At 50.3% G+C, this 15766-nt stretch overlaps 1 protein-coding gene and 1 long non-coding RNA gene across 2 annotated transcripts in view; one reads left to right on the top strand and one right to left on the bottom strand.

Annotated features, from left to right (window-relative positions):
- Positions 1-1107: 1107 nt before the first annotated feature.
- LOC115250804 (uncharacterized) lies at positions 1108-12076 on the top strand. The gene is made up of 6 exons (XM_029840969.1): positions 1108-1223; positions 7847-8038; positions 8115-8204; positions 8395-8535; positions 11638-11736; positions 11882-12076. The coding sequence occupies exons 1-6, from the start codon at positions 1131-1133 to the stop codon at positions 11948-11950; spliced, it is 684 nt and encodes a 227-aa protein (XP_029696829.1). The 5' UTR covers positions 1108-1130; the 3' UTR covers positions 11951-12076.
- LOC105416796 (uncharacterized) overlaps positions 11829-15766 on the bottom strand; it is a 14632-nt gene continuing 10694 nt past the window's right edge. Inside the window, exons 4-6 of the long non-coding RNA XR_964720.2 lie at positions 15292-15471; positions 12056-12252; positions 11829-11969 (exon numbers count right to left, since the gene is read on the bottom strand). This is a non-coding gene — a long non-coding RNA (uncharacterized lncRNA). The remainder of the gene's footprint in view (positions 11970-12055; positions 12253-15291; positions 15472-15766) is intronic.

Here is a 15766-nt window from a genome sequence, read left to right as displayed (position 1 = left end):
TCTTTATTTTTCAAGTTTCTTCTCCTCGTCCGTTTTGTGTTTACTTGAAGAGAAGCGTGAGGGAGTTGGCTTTGATCCCCCTCCATCGCCACCAAGCCTCCTCTTCAAAATGAAAAACAGTCCCACCCGTGCACGGCGAGGAGAGAAGAAAGCGCCACGAGTGGCTGACGGTCGGTGCGTGCTGGTTGTTCTAGCCCCCCCTCCCTCTCTTTTGGAAGCAGGGAGACATAATCACACAAATAAGACATCAAAGATGAGTTGAGAGTTAAAATATGCAGCCGAAATTATTCCGATTGCTTTGGGATGGCGGCTGGAAAAATATTCCCTCAAAGTGTCCGACCGGATGAGATCAAAACGGCGAGATACCGTGAGACGTGCACATAAATGACATATCTGTGCTTCCACTCCTCTTCCTTTTGGTTCGGGGGCCTTGGCAGCGGCCGCACTTCCTGTCGTGCTGCCGTGACTGGAGGGGAATCCCTGTTTTTCCTGTTTTTTCCCGGCCGTTGGCACGCGGCTCGTCAGCATGTCGCCGCTCTCGTGGCCCGTAAGTTGGCACGGAGACGGCGTACAGACACGAGACCGGAGCCAAGCGCCGCACCTGCGTCACCTGACCCGCGAGATAAACACCTTTGAAACCTGCGTGCGGCGCAGCGGGAGTCCGTGCTGACGCCGTCGCCGTGGAGACGCATCAAAGGCAGAAAGTCCAGCGTGAAATGAGTCAGATCCCCTAATGAGGCCCGAATATTCAAACATCACGACGTAAATAGGAACATGAAGGCCGCAAAGCCACAGATCAAAGTCGTAATTGATGAGCGTTTTTATCATTGTGATTGTTTTTAATTAAGGGAGGCTAAAGTTCACGCCTACGCACAACATTCATGAGGTTTGGGCCTGCTAGCGTTAACGTCTCTCAGCTAACGAGGCAGCTAACGCAGCGATGAGGTCATCCACCGCCAGTACCTGCGGAAATATGGAAATGTGGGAAGCGATCACGTAGCTCGCTGGTCTGTTAGCTTTGACTGCGCGTCATTCTTTCGGAGCGCCTGACCTCTGACCTCCCGTTGGTCTGCGAGAGCGTCTTGGGAAATGTTTCCTGTTGTTGCAGCCAGACTTGACATCAAGCCGTGATGAGTTCAGGCACCTTTCTGAGCGCAGGAATGCAGATCGACAGCGTCCTCTTGCTAAAAAGGCCTTGTCTGGCAGGCCGGCCGGCACTGAAGGTGACAGAATTCCCACTTTCATCCGTGTTTATTCGGGATGTAAAGTTGCAGGAGCGTCGACGGCCAGATGTTCAAAGGGAGACACTGATTCCCGGGACACCGAACGCCACATTCCCTTCCTGGAATTCTTCTAAAGCACAAAGTTGAGGAAGAATCCGCGATCCTCCTCTGGGCTCGCGTCTCACCGACGACGGCCGTGAACCGCCACGTCCTCGGCGGCGGGAAACGAGCGCCGAAGCTGCGAGTTCGGCGACGTCCGGGGACACAAAGTTTCTTTTTGTCTGAAAGCTTTGGAACGTGCCACAGAAGCTGCGATCCAACGCGCGGCCCGTCGCTCCTAATTAGCGCTTTGAAAGATAAAAGCAGTTTATTAAATCAATCAGGATGACGGTTGTTTGTGAATCCCGGCAGATAAGGACATTTGCATATTAACTTTGCCGCTCTAACCTACATTTGAGGAGCCTTCCGAGATCCTGGCCGGCTTCAATGTAAATAGCCCCGCCCCCACCCGATACTGTACGCGGTTTCAAGTTCCATCGCCGCGTCCTCTGGTGGATTTTCAACTCATTAAAAAATAAAGAGACGGATAAATAAGCAAACGTGTGATGCGGCAGACAAACAAACGCGGGAAGGAGCGCGAACGTTCCAGCGCCGCGGCCAGAATCCGCTGTGAGGACGCGGCGAAAAAACGCGCTTCCCCGGTCCGCCGTCGGACGCTTCCACAACTTGCCTCTCGATTAACATGAAAGCAACAAATAGGCTGTTAACGAGCGCTCGCCGCTCCCCGCGGTTACTCTGGCGAACAGCTGCTTCCACGCGCTCAGCCAAAACCCAAACTTCCGCTTTGGAAAAGAGGAGCCTCAGCCGTTTCTGAGGGTATTCCCAAAATGTTCCCGAAAAAAACAGCAAAGTAAACCCCAAAAGTGGAAGAATGAAACTGGAAAACAAGGGACAGACAGAGCGAAGCACTATGGGAGGGGGTCGGGAATTCCTGGGGGTGTGATCGGAACGTTGGAAAAGCAGCGCTAACGCCCATCTGGACGTCTCTCTAGACACGGCACACAGCGGTCTGGGTGGACATGTCTCTACTTGGGGAGGGTTAGCATAGCACACAGGGTTAGCATAGCACACAGGGTTAGCATAGCATTGATGCGGGACGGTACCAGGCAGCTCGGCAGCCGAGCGTTTTTCCGTCACTGTTTCCAGAGCGAGTTTTTCTTTCCTGATTCCTTGAATCAGTGGGAGAAATACCGACGTTTGCTGATGACTAGATCGATGTCCACGTCCACGTCTCCCGTCTGACGTCTCCGCCCACCAAACCTGTGTCCTTAGCAAATCAGGGAAATCAGAGGCTGCAGGTATCGAGCGGCTCTCGCAGGGACGCCGCGGACGAACGAAACGCCGCATCGATAGCAGTCGTTGCTAAGGGCGCAATCCCGTCGTTGAGGGGTGGGGCCAAACAGGACAAAGGACCCCGTCCTGCTCGTTAACTTCCTGAAAGGGACATTCCCGGTGCTGCTGCCTCAGTCCATAGAAAAGGCCTTCCGGACGCTGCAGCGGAAAAACACGGGAAAAAAAGGTGCAGATCCAAGCGCCGCTAGCGCCGCCTTATCTCAGCGCAGAATAGGTGACGGCGTTTTCCGGGAGGGAAAAAAAGAAAACGGAAGCTCCTTTAATGACTCAGGAGCCTTTAATTGCAAAGGCTTGGATATTAGTTCAAACCGAGTCCCTTCATGCTCGGGAAGCGGGCGCCACGGCGCCTGCGCCCTCGTCCGACACTTGTTTTATCTGCGCGCAGATTGAAGCCACTTCACAGTAAAGAGAGGCCAATTAGGGTGCAAAGGGATTAAAAACACGGCGGGAAAAAAAAAGCTTCTCTGCGCTTTAGTGGCGGCGGAAAAGGATGAAAAACCAAGAAGAAAGCTGGATAAACGGAGGTGTGAGCTGACTTCCCGGAAAGGGAGGAAGGATCCACCTGACTCCTCTGAGGACGACATCAACCACGTGGTGATACAGTTTGACTGAGGCTACGCTAGCGCAGAATTAGCAGGGTGATTAGCTTGTTTTTGAGAGGAGGTCATGTGACGTGTGTTGACGTAGAAATCTGTCCGTTTTAGGAGTTTACGTATCCCCGTGTCAAGGCCTGGATCGGATGAAATGATCCCTGGCAGGGTTACCTCGGACGCCCCGTCCCTGAGAGACGTGATCAACCAGCCTGCCCCCCCCCCCGTCTGAGGAGTGTCTTTAACATAAGTGGAGATGAGTGCAGCCGGATGGTGCGAGGCAAAGGGGGTTTCCCGGGAATGGCAGAGAGCGGCAGGAAATCGATGCGTTGTTTGTTTATTGGTCTGACCTCCGAACCCCTCTCCCTCCTCTCGCCCCCCCGCCCCCCCACTTCCCTTTCTTCTATTTTCTCCCCTCTTGTCCCATTTTCTCCGGAGTTCATTCTCATTCCAACAACAAACAAACAGCCGCCGAAACATCGGGATGAATAAATGTCCATTTCATTATGTCCTTTCTTCCTTTCATCATCCAACCTTCCGGTTTTTTTTCTCATCTCTTAATTCCCCAAACGTCATCGTCTGGAATATTTGTTGCCGTTACAACAAGTCCGGAAAATGTGTTAAATTATGTTGTTGGGAATGTTTGATTGAAAAGTTGAGGGAAAAAATGAGACGATCACAAATTTCCGCATCGGTTAAACCGGATCACGCGATATTAAAATGATTCCTCTGGACACAAATTAACTTCCCTGTGTCTATTCCGGGAATGCCGAGATCCTGACCAGACAGAAAAAACTACACGGACAATTTAATGACTTCCAAAACTACAAATGAAGAATAACCTTCTGTTTTTCCACGGCTCCGTGACAGCAGATCCTGAGCCAACAAAAGCGATAGCTCAGCTTTCGGTTGCACAAACAGCGATAAAACACACTTTCCTGAAGAAGAATCCGCCTTTGATCTCAAATCGGGAGTCTGGTTCACCTCTTGGAGGTCGACTGGTGCTGCGGCTTCATCGCTGCCCAGAATTCAAAGAAGCAAAAGATGAAACAAGAAGTGCGCCGGAGACCTTCCCTCCTCTTCCCTTCACGCCTGTAAACTTCCAAGAGCCGGACACACGGAGCGGGAGAGGTCACTGGAATCTCAGTGATGCTAATGGGCCCTAATTTGAAATCCGAATTTTATTCCCATTTTGAAATCTGACGACGCGACGCGGCGCTCCTGTTTCTGACTTTAATGACGAGTCCGTCCGAATGCAGCGAGGAAGGAGGAGGGATCCCTGAGGTGCTCCGACGCTCTCCTCTTATTAATGAGCGCCGCCGTCCTGGAAGCATCTGATGAGCCGCTATCGGGGAGAAGATCTTCCGGACCGATCCCGTCATGGCGGGAACGCTCTTGTTTTGCGAGGCCACTTTCTGGTGTCCGCTTGTCAATGGTCATTTTCATTAGCGTGAATTGAATTCCGGCCGTTGGAACGGAGGGAGCGGCGTCTTTCAACCCGCCCCGGCTGCTGGTAACCACGGACATCAGTCCCGTTTACATCTGCACGCCGTCGCAGGTCGACCCGCCGTCCATAACGATCGCGCACCGGTGAATAAATCCCGGTGACGAGACATCAACGAGGGCTAAATCTGCGTTATGGCGCCATAAACAATACATTTCTGTGCATCTACTGCATAATAGAGTTGAACTGCTCATAACTCTGGCAGTCATGTGACCCGTCCGGGGCGTTCAGGGGCTTCCACCCCCCTCTGGTGGTTTTAATGTCACTCCGGCGGTAATATGTCTGGTCTCCTGGCGTCGGGGACATTTGGGGGACGTGGGGCCCGATGGAGGGCAGCATCTGCAGCCTGGCCTCCCCCCTCCGGTGCTACCTGGGACCACGAGCTGCGGGGGAGGCGGCCGCCGTCACCCTGATCTAATTTGTCCTCGGGCCCGAGACTACAAATGAGTACGGACAGCTTTTCCACCGCCGGCGGCCACGTGTGCGTTTTTGTGGGGGGGTGAAAGTCGCGACTCGGTTGCAGAGACGGCGCCGAAACACGCGAACGCGCTTCATTTAAGCCGCCGACACTTCAACCGTTTTCATAAAAGCGGCCAAATATCAGAAAGATGCATTTGCGGTCGTTGAGCGAAGGGCTGTTTACAGATTTACTGTTACACCTCATAAGCGAGGAACTCCGGAAGCGAGCGCTAACATTAGCGCGCGATGAAAGCTTCCATAAGCGGGCTCATTTCCTGTCCGTAAACGAGCCCCGCAACCTTGTTTTCTTAAAACGGCAATGAAAATCTGCTCTAACCTGTTTGAGAAGCGTTTCACTCACGGGCAGCTGTGGTGTGCACTCGCTGATAAACGCGGTGTCAAATATACGTATGCTCGGAGGCAAAGAAAATAGAATCAGAAATACTTTAGTGATCCCAGAGGGGAAATTGGAAGGTTAGAGTTGCTCCCGCTGCAATAAAAGCGTTACGCGGGGGAAAAAAGACCTCAGAGTGAAATAAAATAGGCTTTTTAGAGGAGGGAAGATAAGACGTGCAGCTAATTACGCCTGAAAAGAACCAAGAGAAAACATATAAGCACACACTTGCAACGACAAGAGAAAATATTAGTTCAGGAACTTTTTATGATTTTACTGCTCTCTTTATTTACCCACGATTCATTGTTCCTTCTGAATGTTTGATTCTGCATTTGAGCAAAAGTTTTCAAACTCGCATTTAAACATCCCGACCCGACCGAGTCGGCATTGATTCCATTGGTATTAGCTTGTTAGCTGGCCTCAATTTCGTCTTGTGCCAGCACAGCATTAGCGACCTTAAAAACAGTCTTTTATTGGGGACAAAAAAGGCTTTTGCAGCAAATGCGCTAAAGTCAAGGTGTTGACAAAGCGAGTCACTTCTAAATTCTTTAATATTATTATATAAAAAGCCCCTGAACTGTCCTGTGTCATTAAAAAAGAACCGCTTGTTAACCGCTAACTTCTGGACCCTAACAAGCGCTAACGGGAGGTGAAGTAAGGCTGAACTTCCCTGTTTTTATTCTGCACTCGGGTCAATTCTGGACAATATGTTCGCCATCTGCCGGCATCTGCGCCCTCTCCTGCTAATACACCCCCCCCCCCCCACCTTTGCTGCACACCGCAACAACCCTCCCCCACACACCGGACCACCACCACCACCGCAGCCCGGAGCGAGCAGAGCCGGGGGTGAAACGCTAAGCAGGTCACATGTTGTCTTTCAGCCATATTTGGGTCAGGCCATTGGCACTGATGATGAGAGGCTTAATGCACGGAGGCAATGGGTAATAATCCTACCCCAACACACACACACACACACACACACACACACACACACACACACACACACTCTGCACTCATATGACTCCCCAAGCTGCTATTTTGCCTCTGAGGGCACAAAATCCCCCATTTGACCCAAACTTGAGTTTCAGTGAAATTCTCGAGAGGCTGTCAAACACTTGAAACCTTAAACACGCAGGAGCTGCACCAGCCCTAAGCTAACAACGCTTTAGCCTAGCATACGCTGCATGGAACATATGTCGGCAGCATATGTTTACCGCCAGAGGAAAGAGGTCTCGCACGCGTCCCAGGTAGAGCGGCGCTGGAACGCAGCGGCACAGACAGAAATCGGAGCGTGAAAACGGCTCCGTGTTCATCGAGCTCGCCTGTTAAGAAGGCTGAACTTTCCCAGGGCCACGGGCGTCCAATATTTTGGGAAATGTATGCAAAACGTTCCTCCCCCATTAAGATTAGGACGTGGTGCATCGCTGGCATTGGAATTCATGAATTTACTGTCAGAGGAAAAGTTTCAAATATGCAAAAATAAACTTGCTTTTATCAGGAATTCATTAGGCAAACGCCGCGACGCTTTTGGGAGCGCGTGGAAGTTCCGCGGGCAGAGGCCGGGCGGAGGAAATGTGATCAAATTTCAAATGCTGTCACAGTCAGGGACATTTGGACATTTGCATCAGAGCTGCAGGAAAACTGCGACAGGAACTGGAACCAGCTCCCCCCACGTCTGCTGCTGGAAGCTAATGAAGATGGAAGTCACGTGACCAGGCGAAGGAGCGCGCGGCCCGGACCGGCCGCTGGAACGGGGCCCGCCAAAGTCAGAGGGGGCGTGGCTTCAGCAGCAGTGAGCGAGTAACAAGAACGACGCCGACGTCAGCAATCAGGCGAAATTATTTGGTTAAATCAGAGTTTGGAGGAGGGTGGGGGTCAGATGGAGGTCAGGTTGGGGTTTAAAAAAAAATCTTCATCCACCGTGTCCCGGGGTCGTCCACCGTGTCCCCCACTGTGTCCCGGGGTCGTCCACCGTGTCCCGGGGTCGTCCACCAGGCCTGGCTGAAGGGTTCTGCTGGTGAAACCACCTGACACCCGGTCCAGTTCATCTTCTCCGAAGGATCGATGCGTTCCAGGTCATGGAGGAGAACCAAGGCCTCTGAGTCGACAGGAGCGGAGTGAACTTCTCTCACGTCGCTTTAAAAAGAAACTTTGGTCTTTCCTCCACATTTGATGTTTCTAACCGAGGGAGCGCAGAGTGTTCCTGGGATCATTCCCTCTAATCCCGTGAAAATGAGCCATGTATTCCCTTTTATGTGTGCAGGTATGTGGAATTTCCAGACTGGTGCTCATGAATAAGTGGTGCTCCTCGCTGGCTGCTCACTCTCCACTTACATGTCTGCACGCTAATAACGTGGAAAAGACGGAACGCCGAATGCGAGACTGTGCATATCATCAGCCTTCACCTCTTCCCTGCCCCCCCCACATCCTCACCGCGCCACATTCCGTTGTGCAGGTTTGTTTTGGGGATAAAGTCATCGCTTTGATCGTTGCTAATTAGATGGCTCCAGCTTTACTTCCCTACCTATCAGGGTCAGGCAGGTTATCGGCGTCCTAATCTGCGAACGTTAGCCCGACGAGGGCGCCGCGGTCCTTCAGGAGCCCCCACAAAGCCGTCTAAGGTGAGGAGGAGGCCTGATGAAAGGCCCGGATCAATGTGCTGCTCCGCTTCGCCTGCGGAGGATCAAGAGTTTGAAACGCGAAGCAGGATTTTTGCATAAAGGTCCAAACAATAGTTCACAAGACATTTTTCTCGCTCTTATTTATATTTCACGCTCTTTTTCCTGTTTCAACTTCCCCCCGGAAGAGCAGGAGAGGAGGAGGAGAGGAGGAAGCCCCTTCAGCACCTACAGGAGGTCAATCTCACTGAATTTACTGTCCAGGCTGAATATGTTGCTCATTTGTCTGGAATCACGTATGGTAAACAAACGGTGCTCCGCCAGGCCAGCCGAGGTAAACAATCATACGGATGCGTTTTCACAGCATAGACGGATGAATTTAATCCCGTCATATTTGTTTCATACACCGTTTGTGTCCCGCAAACTCCTGATGGAGCGTTTCTGGATTGTTTGGACGGTTAAGCGTAAACAAATGACGGCCATTTTAAAAAATGCGGAATCCCATAAGTCTATTTATGGCGACGTTACCGGAGCTGTTTAAATAAAGCTTGATTATTTGAAACGCACACTAAAGCTCAGCAACTGCACCACCGTCCTCATCCAAACACCCAAAACTTCTTTATAGGACGAGAGTCACGGGACAACCCCCCCGCCCCCAGCCAGTAGGGGGCGATATACTCAACAATTAAACTCTGAAAGGTGAAAAGAGAAGAAATTCCTAATTTACCACTTAGAGCTTCTTCTGATGATGGTCTAGTCAACATAACTAAACTGTTTACCTCTGGCCGAGCAGAATTTGTGAGATAAGCGGGACAGACGTCCACGTTTCTACAGTGAGGACACAACACGGCCACTCCCACGTCCAAGAAACGAAAACGTCACCAAGCAAATCCTCATCCAGGATCCTTCTGTCCATAATCCAGGTTGTCTTTAATCTGAAGCTAAACGACTTCAACTGTGATCACGTGACTCCAGTTTCAAGTGGCGGTCTGTGTGTGGGGGTGGGGGGGGTATATTTTTGTGCTGAGAACTACTGTGCCTTTGTTGTGCTCTGAAAAGCTTAGCTAGCCGCTGTGAAGAGATGCACTTCAGAAGCGCTACAAAGGCAGCAAACGGATGGAGGAAGAAAGGCGGAGTGAATGGCACCGCTGATAAAGTTGAGCAAATTAAGTCATTGACCTGCGGTGGAGATTAATAGCAAACAAGGTGCCCCAGCCTACCAAGTAATGAATATTCTTCAAACGGCGTGCGGCGGGGGGGAGGGCGGCAGATAGGGACGGCGTGATGCGGATGACATTGAAAGTTGCAGAGAACAGAAAAATTCCGTCATTTTTCATTTGTATGCAAATCGGCCCGTTACACAAATTAACCCCTGAACCGTGGTGTCAGTCCTCATCTGGAGCGGAGGCCGGACCCCCGCCGGGCGCCCCTCGCAGCGGCCGGACCCGTGCACACTCTCTCAGGTCAGTCGAGCCTTTACACCCTGTTCAAAGCAGATTCGGAGCTCCGCCCACCCTTGTTCAATGCTCTGATTGGATGGTGAGATGACCTCATGGGTGGGGGCACGCAGCGTTTGTCTAGCCAGTCCCCCACAGGTCACATGACCTCGGCTCCTCACGATCTTTAGGCAGGCGTGTTGGGCCGTTCTTCGCCGGTGACGCTTTAGTCATCGTCATCCCTGTCGGAGTCGCTGTTCTCTCACTTCCTCAAACACACTCATCATTCCCGTTATCCCTCCATCATCCCTGTTGCAACAGCGGGCGCAGGTGTCCTGCAGATGCTCGGGAGCGTCCCCTCGTCTCCGCGCAATTTGTTAGCCGCTAATCAGCTGCCACCTCGGCATTAGCACGGTGACATGTGCAGATGGTCGGAATGTAAAGCGGACAGCAGGTACGGTGCTCAGAACGCACCAATCAAGGACGTCCCCTCCTCAAATAATCAACCTTCCAGAAAATGGGGACGTAAACCCAGTCAGGGAGGGGGCGTGTCCTCACTGTCACATGGTCTGTCCCACCCCTCCAGCAGAGGAACCAAACACTGGCGCAGTTATTTCAGTGTTTTTGCTATCTTCAAAACCCTTGGCAACACCTTGCAGGTGAACAAAAACAACCCGAAAAACTGTTGTTTTTTTTAAAAACAGTAACTCAGCAAAGATTTGAGGTTACTGGATGGCAAACATACATATATGTCTGAGCTAAATCACCGGTAGTTTTGAGCATCAAAAACCACATTTTTGTTCTAAAATCATTTTCTCTCATATTTTCCAAGCAACACAACATCTGTCAACCTCAAAACCAAAAGTTGCCTTGCTGGAAAACCTCAGATTCTGCTGTGAATTCTGGACTTTTGAAATGGAACTCCTGTACAGTCGCTGCCCCTCAGCAGGCGGCGGCGGCGGCGCGGTGGCGCGAGCGCTGAGTAAAATGGGTTTAGACAAACAAACAAACAGCAAGCGGCCACCAGTGGCTCTGCGCTAAGTTTCCCTTCAAAGGATCCCCTCAGGACCCACGGAACATAATCCGAGATCCCCTTTGAAGTGCACACTCGAAATGTGTTTTGGCTCGGCTGCCTGCGAGTGGCGTCTCAGCCCTGCAGGTTATTGTGGGCGGGGAGCGGCTGGAGGCGGGGTGGCAGCACCTGGTGGTCCCCGTGCTCCCCAGTCCTCACCACGTATTGGTTGGAGGTCAGGATAAAGCTGCTTGTTTGGTGCGCTTCGGTGTGTACTGGTGTACCTGAGCTCCGGGCGCTGGACGGCAGCCTAATCTCATTGGCGGGGCTAAGCCCAGGTGGGAGGAGTCACACGCATGAGAAGTGAGTGCGGTTTGAATCCAAAAGTGAAACTTTGGCCGGTGACGATATTTTCCGTCCCAACATCGGGCAGAAAACACAGACATTTAGCTTAGCTAGTGAGCTCGGTTAGCTTTAATATATCCGTATGTCTGGAATCACACTTGTGTCCTGTTCACTACACACTCCAAAGGGAACTTAGTGACCTCACAGTGGGATGCACTCCTGCACCATGGCGCTTTAAACTGCATCATAGCATTTCACTATAAATACACACAGATTAATGGCAGCGCCGGTCCAGTCATTTTAATTTTTCTAATAATTAATACATATAAAACATTCACTGGTCATTTGTTTGTTGGTGTTCTACATTATCATTAATAATTATTAATTAATTATTAGTTTCTCATGTGCGACCGCAAAGCATGATGGGATTTATTGCTTGGTTGGGGAGCATTAGTTGTCCACTTCTTTTTGTAATGCGATTATGGGATACACTGAGTGCACTATATACATACTGTATGGTACAGCAATCCACACGCACTGTTTGGACACCCCTACAAAATGGCGTACACACTCTATAGATAACTATATATAGATGAGATATATAGATTCTATAGATAGGAATGAACTTTCTCACCATTTTCAGGCACTTTTCCAGCAGGAAGTGAGTTGTGACCCCCCAGGTTCCCCCGGCGACGGAGGGATGCATGAGAATGACGCTGGAGGAATAAACAGATGGAGACACGTAAATCTGTGCTTGTTGCCGTATTGTAGATTTTTTAAGATGGTCATTAATTACATGGTTAAGTGTTTTCCTTTTCCGTTGCGTCGGAGCGTCGCTGGCGCTGACATGTTTTGGAAATCCTCTGCCCCCCCAACACGGTTTTCAGGAGCGGAGCGTGAACACGAGCGTGGTGGAGGCAGCCGGTGCCAGATTAACAGAGTTTTTCAGCAAATGATCCTCGCCGACTGGCCAATCTGTTCGAATTCACACAGCCGACGAGAGTAGTGACACCAACTGCTGTGATAGAGCGAGCAGGAAGTTGTACCGTGAGTCATGTGACCTGTCTGTGGTTGGGCCTTGTCCAGCCATCTGTGTCGGTTCTTAGTTCTGTGTTTTTGGCCTCCCTGGTGAAGTTATTCGTCCATCAACATGTGGAAGGACGGAGCAGCAGAACGACTGTCTGTGTCTCACCTCACTGTGTTTCCACAGACGTGTCACACGCCACCTGGATTCACCTCCAGCTTCTCATGGAGGCAGCTAATTAACCGTAAGGGGAAAAGGTGAAGGAAAATGGGAAAAAGATTTAGGTCTACCAATTTTTGGGTGTTAGCTGCCACTGTTAGCTGCTAACATCAAGTTTAGACTGAACAACCTGTCTCTCTTCCACATCTTCCACAGTTTTTTGTTGTTTTTTTTTACCCCAACTTTATTGGATATAAAACTTCGATGGACTTTTACAGTTCTTATGCTAACATTTCAGGTCACGTTTACATGACAGTGTTGCCACCAGAAAGTAAAAAGAGTTTTTGGTCTGTGCTGGCACAGAGATGGTTTGAAAAAGATGTGTGAGCCAGCCAGGCCAGTAGTTGGCGATGTTCAACATGACGTTAGAGACTGACTCAGACCCACAAAGATGTGGCTCCACTGGTTGGAGTATTGACACAGGAGGAGCGTTAACAAGCCTCGCACAGTTCGCAGCAGGCACGTTGCCCTGTAATTAGCCATAGCTGCTGTTATAACTGGTCCTAGGTGCGCTTGCAACCTTAATCTGAAACAGTCATGTGCTGCGCATCACTGGTTCCACTAAAAAAAAAGGGCCTCCCTTTTCCATGGAGATGACAGACCTTCCCCCTTAATAGTGACCATGTGGTTGTGTAAACATGGCCTAAAAACTTTCTCAGTTTAGTTTCTGATCAGACTCGGCCCCCACTAAAGGCCCAAAGTACCTGAAATACCACAAACAGGTCGTAGCTAAAGTGGCCTTAAAGTGTTATTATCCTCCAAACCTTCTGTGGAAAAATGGTCCATACAAATGGGACAATGTGTCGCCTGAGACGTCCCACATAAGTGTAAACACAGGCGGGATTCGCAGGAGGAGTCAATGATTCTGCACTGATCAAACTGTACGACAACACGACATAATCGCGTTTGGGTGTCGCCGCTCTTTCATATCCTGGATCATTTGCCTGTGTCGCTTCTGAACGCAGCGCGTCTCAAACGGCTGCCTCTCACGCCGCTATTGTGCTAATGCATTTAATTTAATGTTCGCAGACACCGTAATTGGTATAATATTGCTCTATAATATGTTGAAGGAAACCTTAGCATTAAGCACTAAATTGAAATTTTGAAGCCGACGGTGAAAACGAGTGCGGGGGCAAAGAAACCCCATTAAATGTAATTTGTTCTGCATGGCTGTGGGGGTAATGGTTACCGAGACGCTCCTTTATTCAGTCCAATAGGTGGAGAGGTGGATTTACTCCCCGTGACACACACACACACACCGACACACACACACACACACACACACACACACACACACACACACAAAAGTGAGCCTGTACAGTGCAGAATGAAAGAGAGGATCCGTTCCATGACATCTTTGCAGCTCGGTTTTCTTTTTGTTCTTACGTTGCAAGTAAGAAAAAGCGCCATCTAGTGGACGGCTGCAAACGTGTGGGTTCAAATCTTCACCTCTGATGCTGGAGAGGCGACGAGAACATGAGCCTGTGCCACTTTTACAACAAAACAAATGCAACCACCAGGCCTGCAGGAGAGTGTTTGGGTACACTCTGAAGTTGCCACGACAACGCCGACAACTGACAGTAACAATGTGGCATCAACCCTGAAAACTGCGCTGAAAAAGTGAAAGAAGGGGGGGTAGAGGAGAAAATGAGGAGCGATATGAAGAGGGGAAAATGGAGGAAGTTAAAGCAGAAGAAAAGATGGGGGGAGGAATGAGGTAGGGAGGAGGAAGAGAGAAAATGAAGAAATGGAAGAGCAGAAGGTGGGAAAAGGAGAAAGGGTGAAGAGGATTTACAGGAAATAAAAGGGAAGGAAGACACAGAGGGAGGGGGAGCAATAGAATAATAAGACGAGGAGGGAAGGTGAAGAGACGAGGAAGATGAGGAGGTCCCAGGAGGAAGAGGAGATCAAACACAGGCTCTAAGTCAAAGTCCACAGAGATGTTTAAACCTCGTCTGTAAATTAGGATTTAAAAGTTCAGACAAAGACACTCCTGCAGGACGATGTCTTCAGCTGATAGAGGAGGAGGAGGAGGAGGAGGAGGAGGGGGGGGGGCATGCTGGAGGAAGACAAGGGAGAGTGATAGAAGGAGGGAGAAAAAGAGCAGGTAGAGGAGAGAAAGAGGAGGTGAGAGAGGACTAGTAGGGGAAGGAAGAGGGAGAGGAGGAAGGAGGAGGAGGAAGGAGAGAGGAGGAAAGGAAAAGAGGAGGAAGGAGAAGAGGAGGAAGGAGAAGAGGATGAAGGATAAAGAGGAGGAAGGAGAAGAGGAGGAAGGAGAGAGGAGGAAAGGAAAAGAGGAGGAAGGAGAAGAGGAGGAAGGATAAAGAGAAGGAAGGATAAAGAGGAGGAAGGAGAAGAAGAGGAAGGGGAAGAGGAGGAAGGACAAGAGGAGCAAGGTGGAGAGGAGGAAGAAGAGGAAGGGGAAGAGGAGGAAGGGGATATGATGAGAGGAGCATTAAGAAACAGGAGGCAGAGAAGGAAGAATAGAAAAGGAGGAAAGAGAGGAGAGGAGTAAACAGTGGAGGGAATTGGTGGAACATTTCAATATCTGACAAAAAGACTCCAATTATTCCTTAATCGGCTCCCTAATGTTTGGTTAGAATAGCTCCGCCCACTTAAAAACAAGCTTAGCTGAGGCTGACTGGTAACTGGTTAACTGGTAACTGGTTAACTGGTAACTGGTTAACTGGTGTCACAGATGACACTAATTTCAGAAAACCTGAAACCTGGGAAAACCCAAGATGTTCAAACTGAGAGTAGAGGCGCTGATCTAGAAAAGGAAGAAGAACCTGGACCAGCAGGAATCCATCTTTAGAATAAAGGACCGACCCCTGCATGACCCCTGCATGACCCCTGCGTGACCCCTGCATGACCCCTCAGAGCCACCGTTGAAGGGGTGACGAACCGAATGACTGGAGGAGCGACTACTGTCGCTGTCGATTTTTCCTGCAGCAACCAAAGTGAATAAAAACGAACAGGGAAACAGTTTTCCGTATTTTCTTCCATGAATGGGGGGGTGTTCGCTCTCTGAAGGAGCAGATGGGAGAAACTCACCAGGGGAGGATGAATTCCGGTCCAAAAGAAGGTGACAGCAGAGCGTGACCGCCAACACGTCCACCACTCTCCTCTTTCCGTCTCTCCTGTTCTTCCACTCGTTCCTGACTCTCTCCATCCCCTTGCTGGTCCATCTGAGGTCCTCAGGCCTTCGGACCAGACATCCCTGTGTACGCATCCCTTCAGGAGAGGGGAAAAACACAAAGAGCCCCATGAAAACATAAATCCCCCCCCCCCCCAAGAATACAAAGGGTTTTAAAAGCGACCTGATAATTCCATAAATAAAAGAGTGACATTTCACAGTTGAGGACGCCAGCGCTCCAGCTTCCCTTCGGTCTCTCCGTGTCACACCGGATGACATATTGTGCGCAGGCAAAGTGAAAGCTGCCTCCCGGTGAAGGTTTCACATGTGAATACCCAGCATGCATTAGGTGGCTCTGGGTAGGTGAGCCGCGGGCTGAATTACGGTTCCACG

This window comes from Takifugu rubripes, chromosome 8 (assembly GCF_901000725.2).
Source record: "Takifugu rubripes chromosome 8, fTakRub1.2, whole genome shotgun sequence".
Classification (NCBI taxonomy): Eukaryota; Metazoa; Chordata; class Actinopteri; order Tetraodontiformes; family Tetraodontidae; genus Takifugu; species Takifugu rubripes.
This window is presented reverse-complemented; position numbering and strand designations above follow the sequence as displayed.

Coding starts and splice junctions, on each gene's coding strand:
- LOC115250804 (XM_029840969.1), top strand. CDS start 1,131: ATGAGTTCAGGCACCTTTCTGAGCGCAGGAATGCAGATCGACAGCGTC. Junction 8,039..8,114: donor CGCCACATTCCGTTGTGCAG/GTTTGTTTTGGG, acceptor CCTACCTATCAG/GGTCAGGCAGGTTATCGGCG. Junction 8,205..8,394: donor CCCCCACAAAGCCGTCTAAG/GTGAGGAGGAGG, acceptor CCGGAAGAGCAG/GAGAGGAGGAGGAGAGGAGG.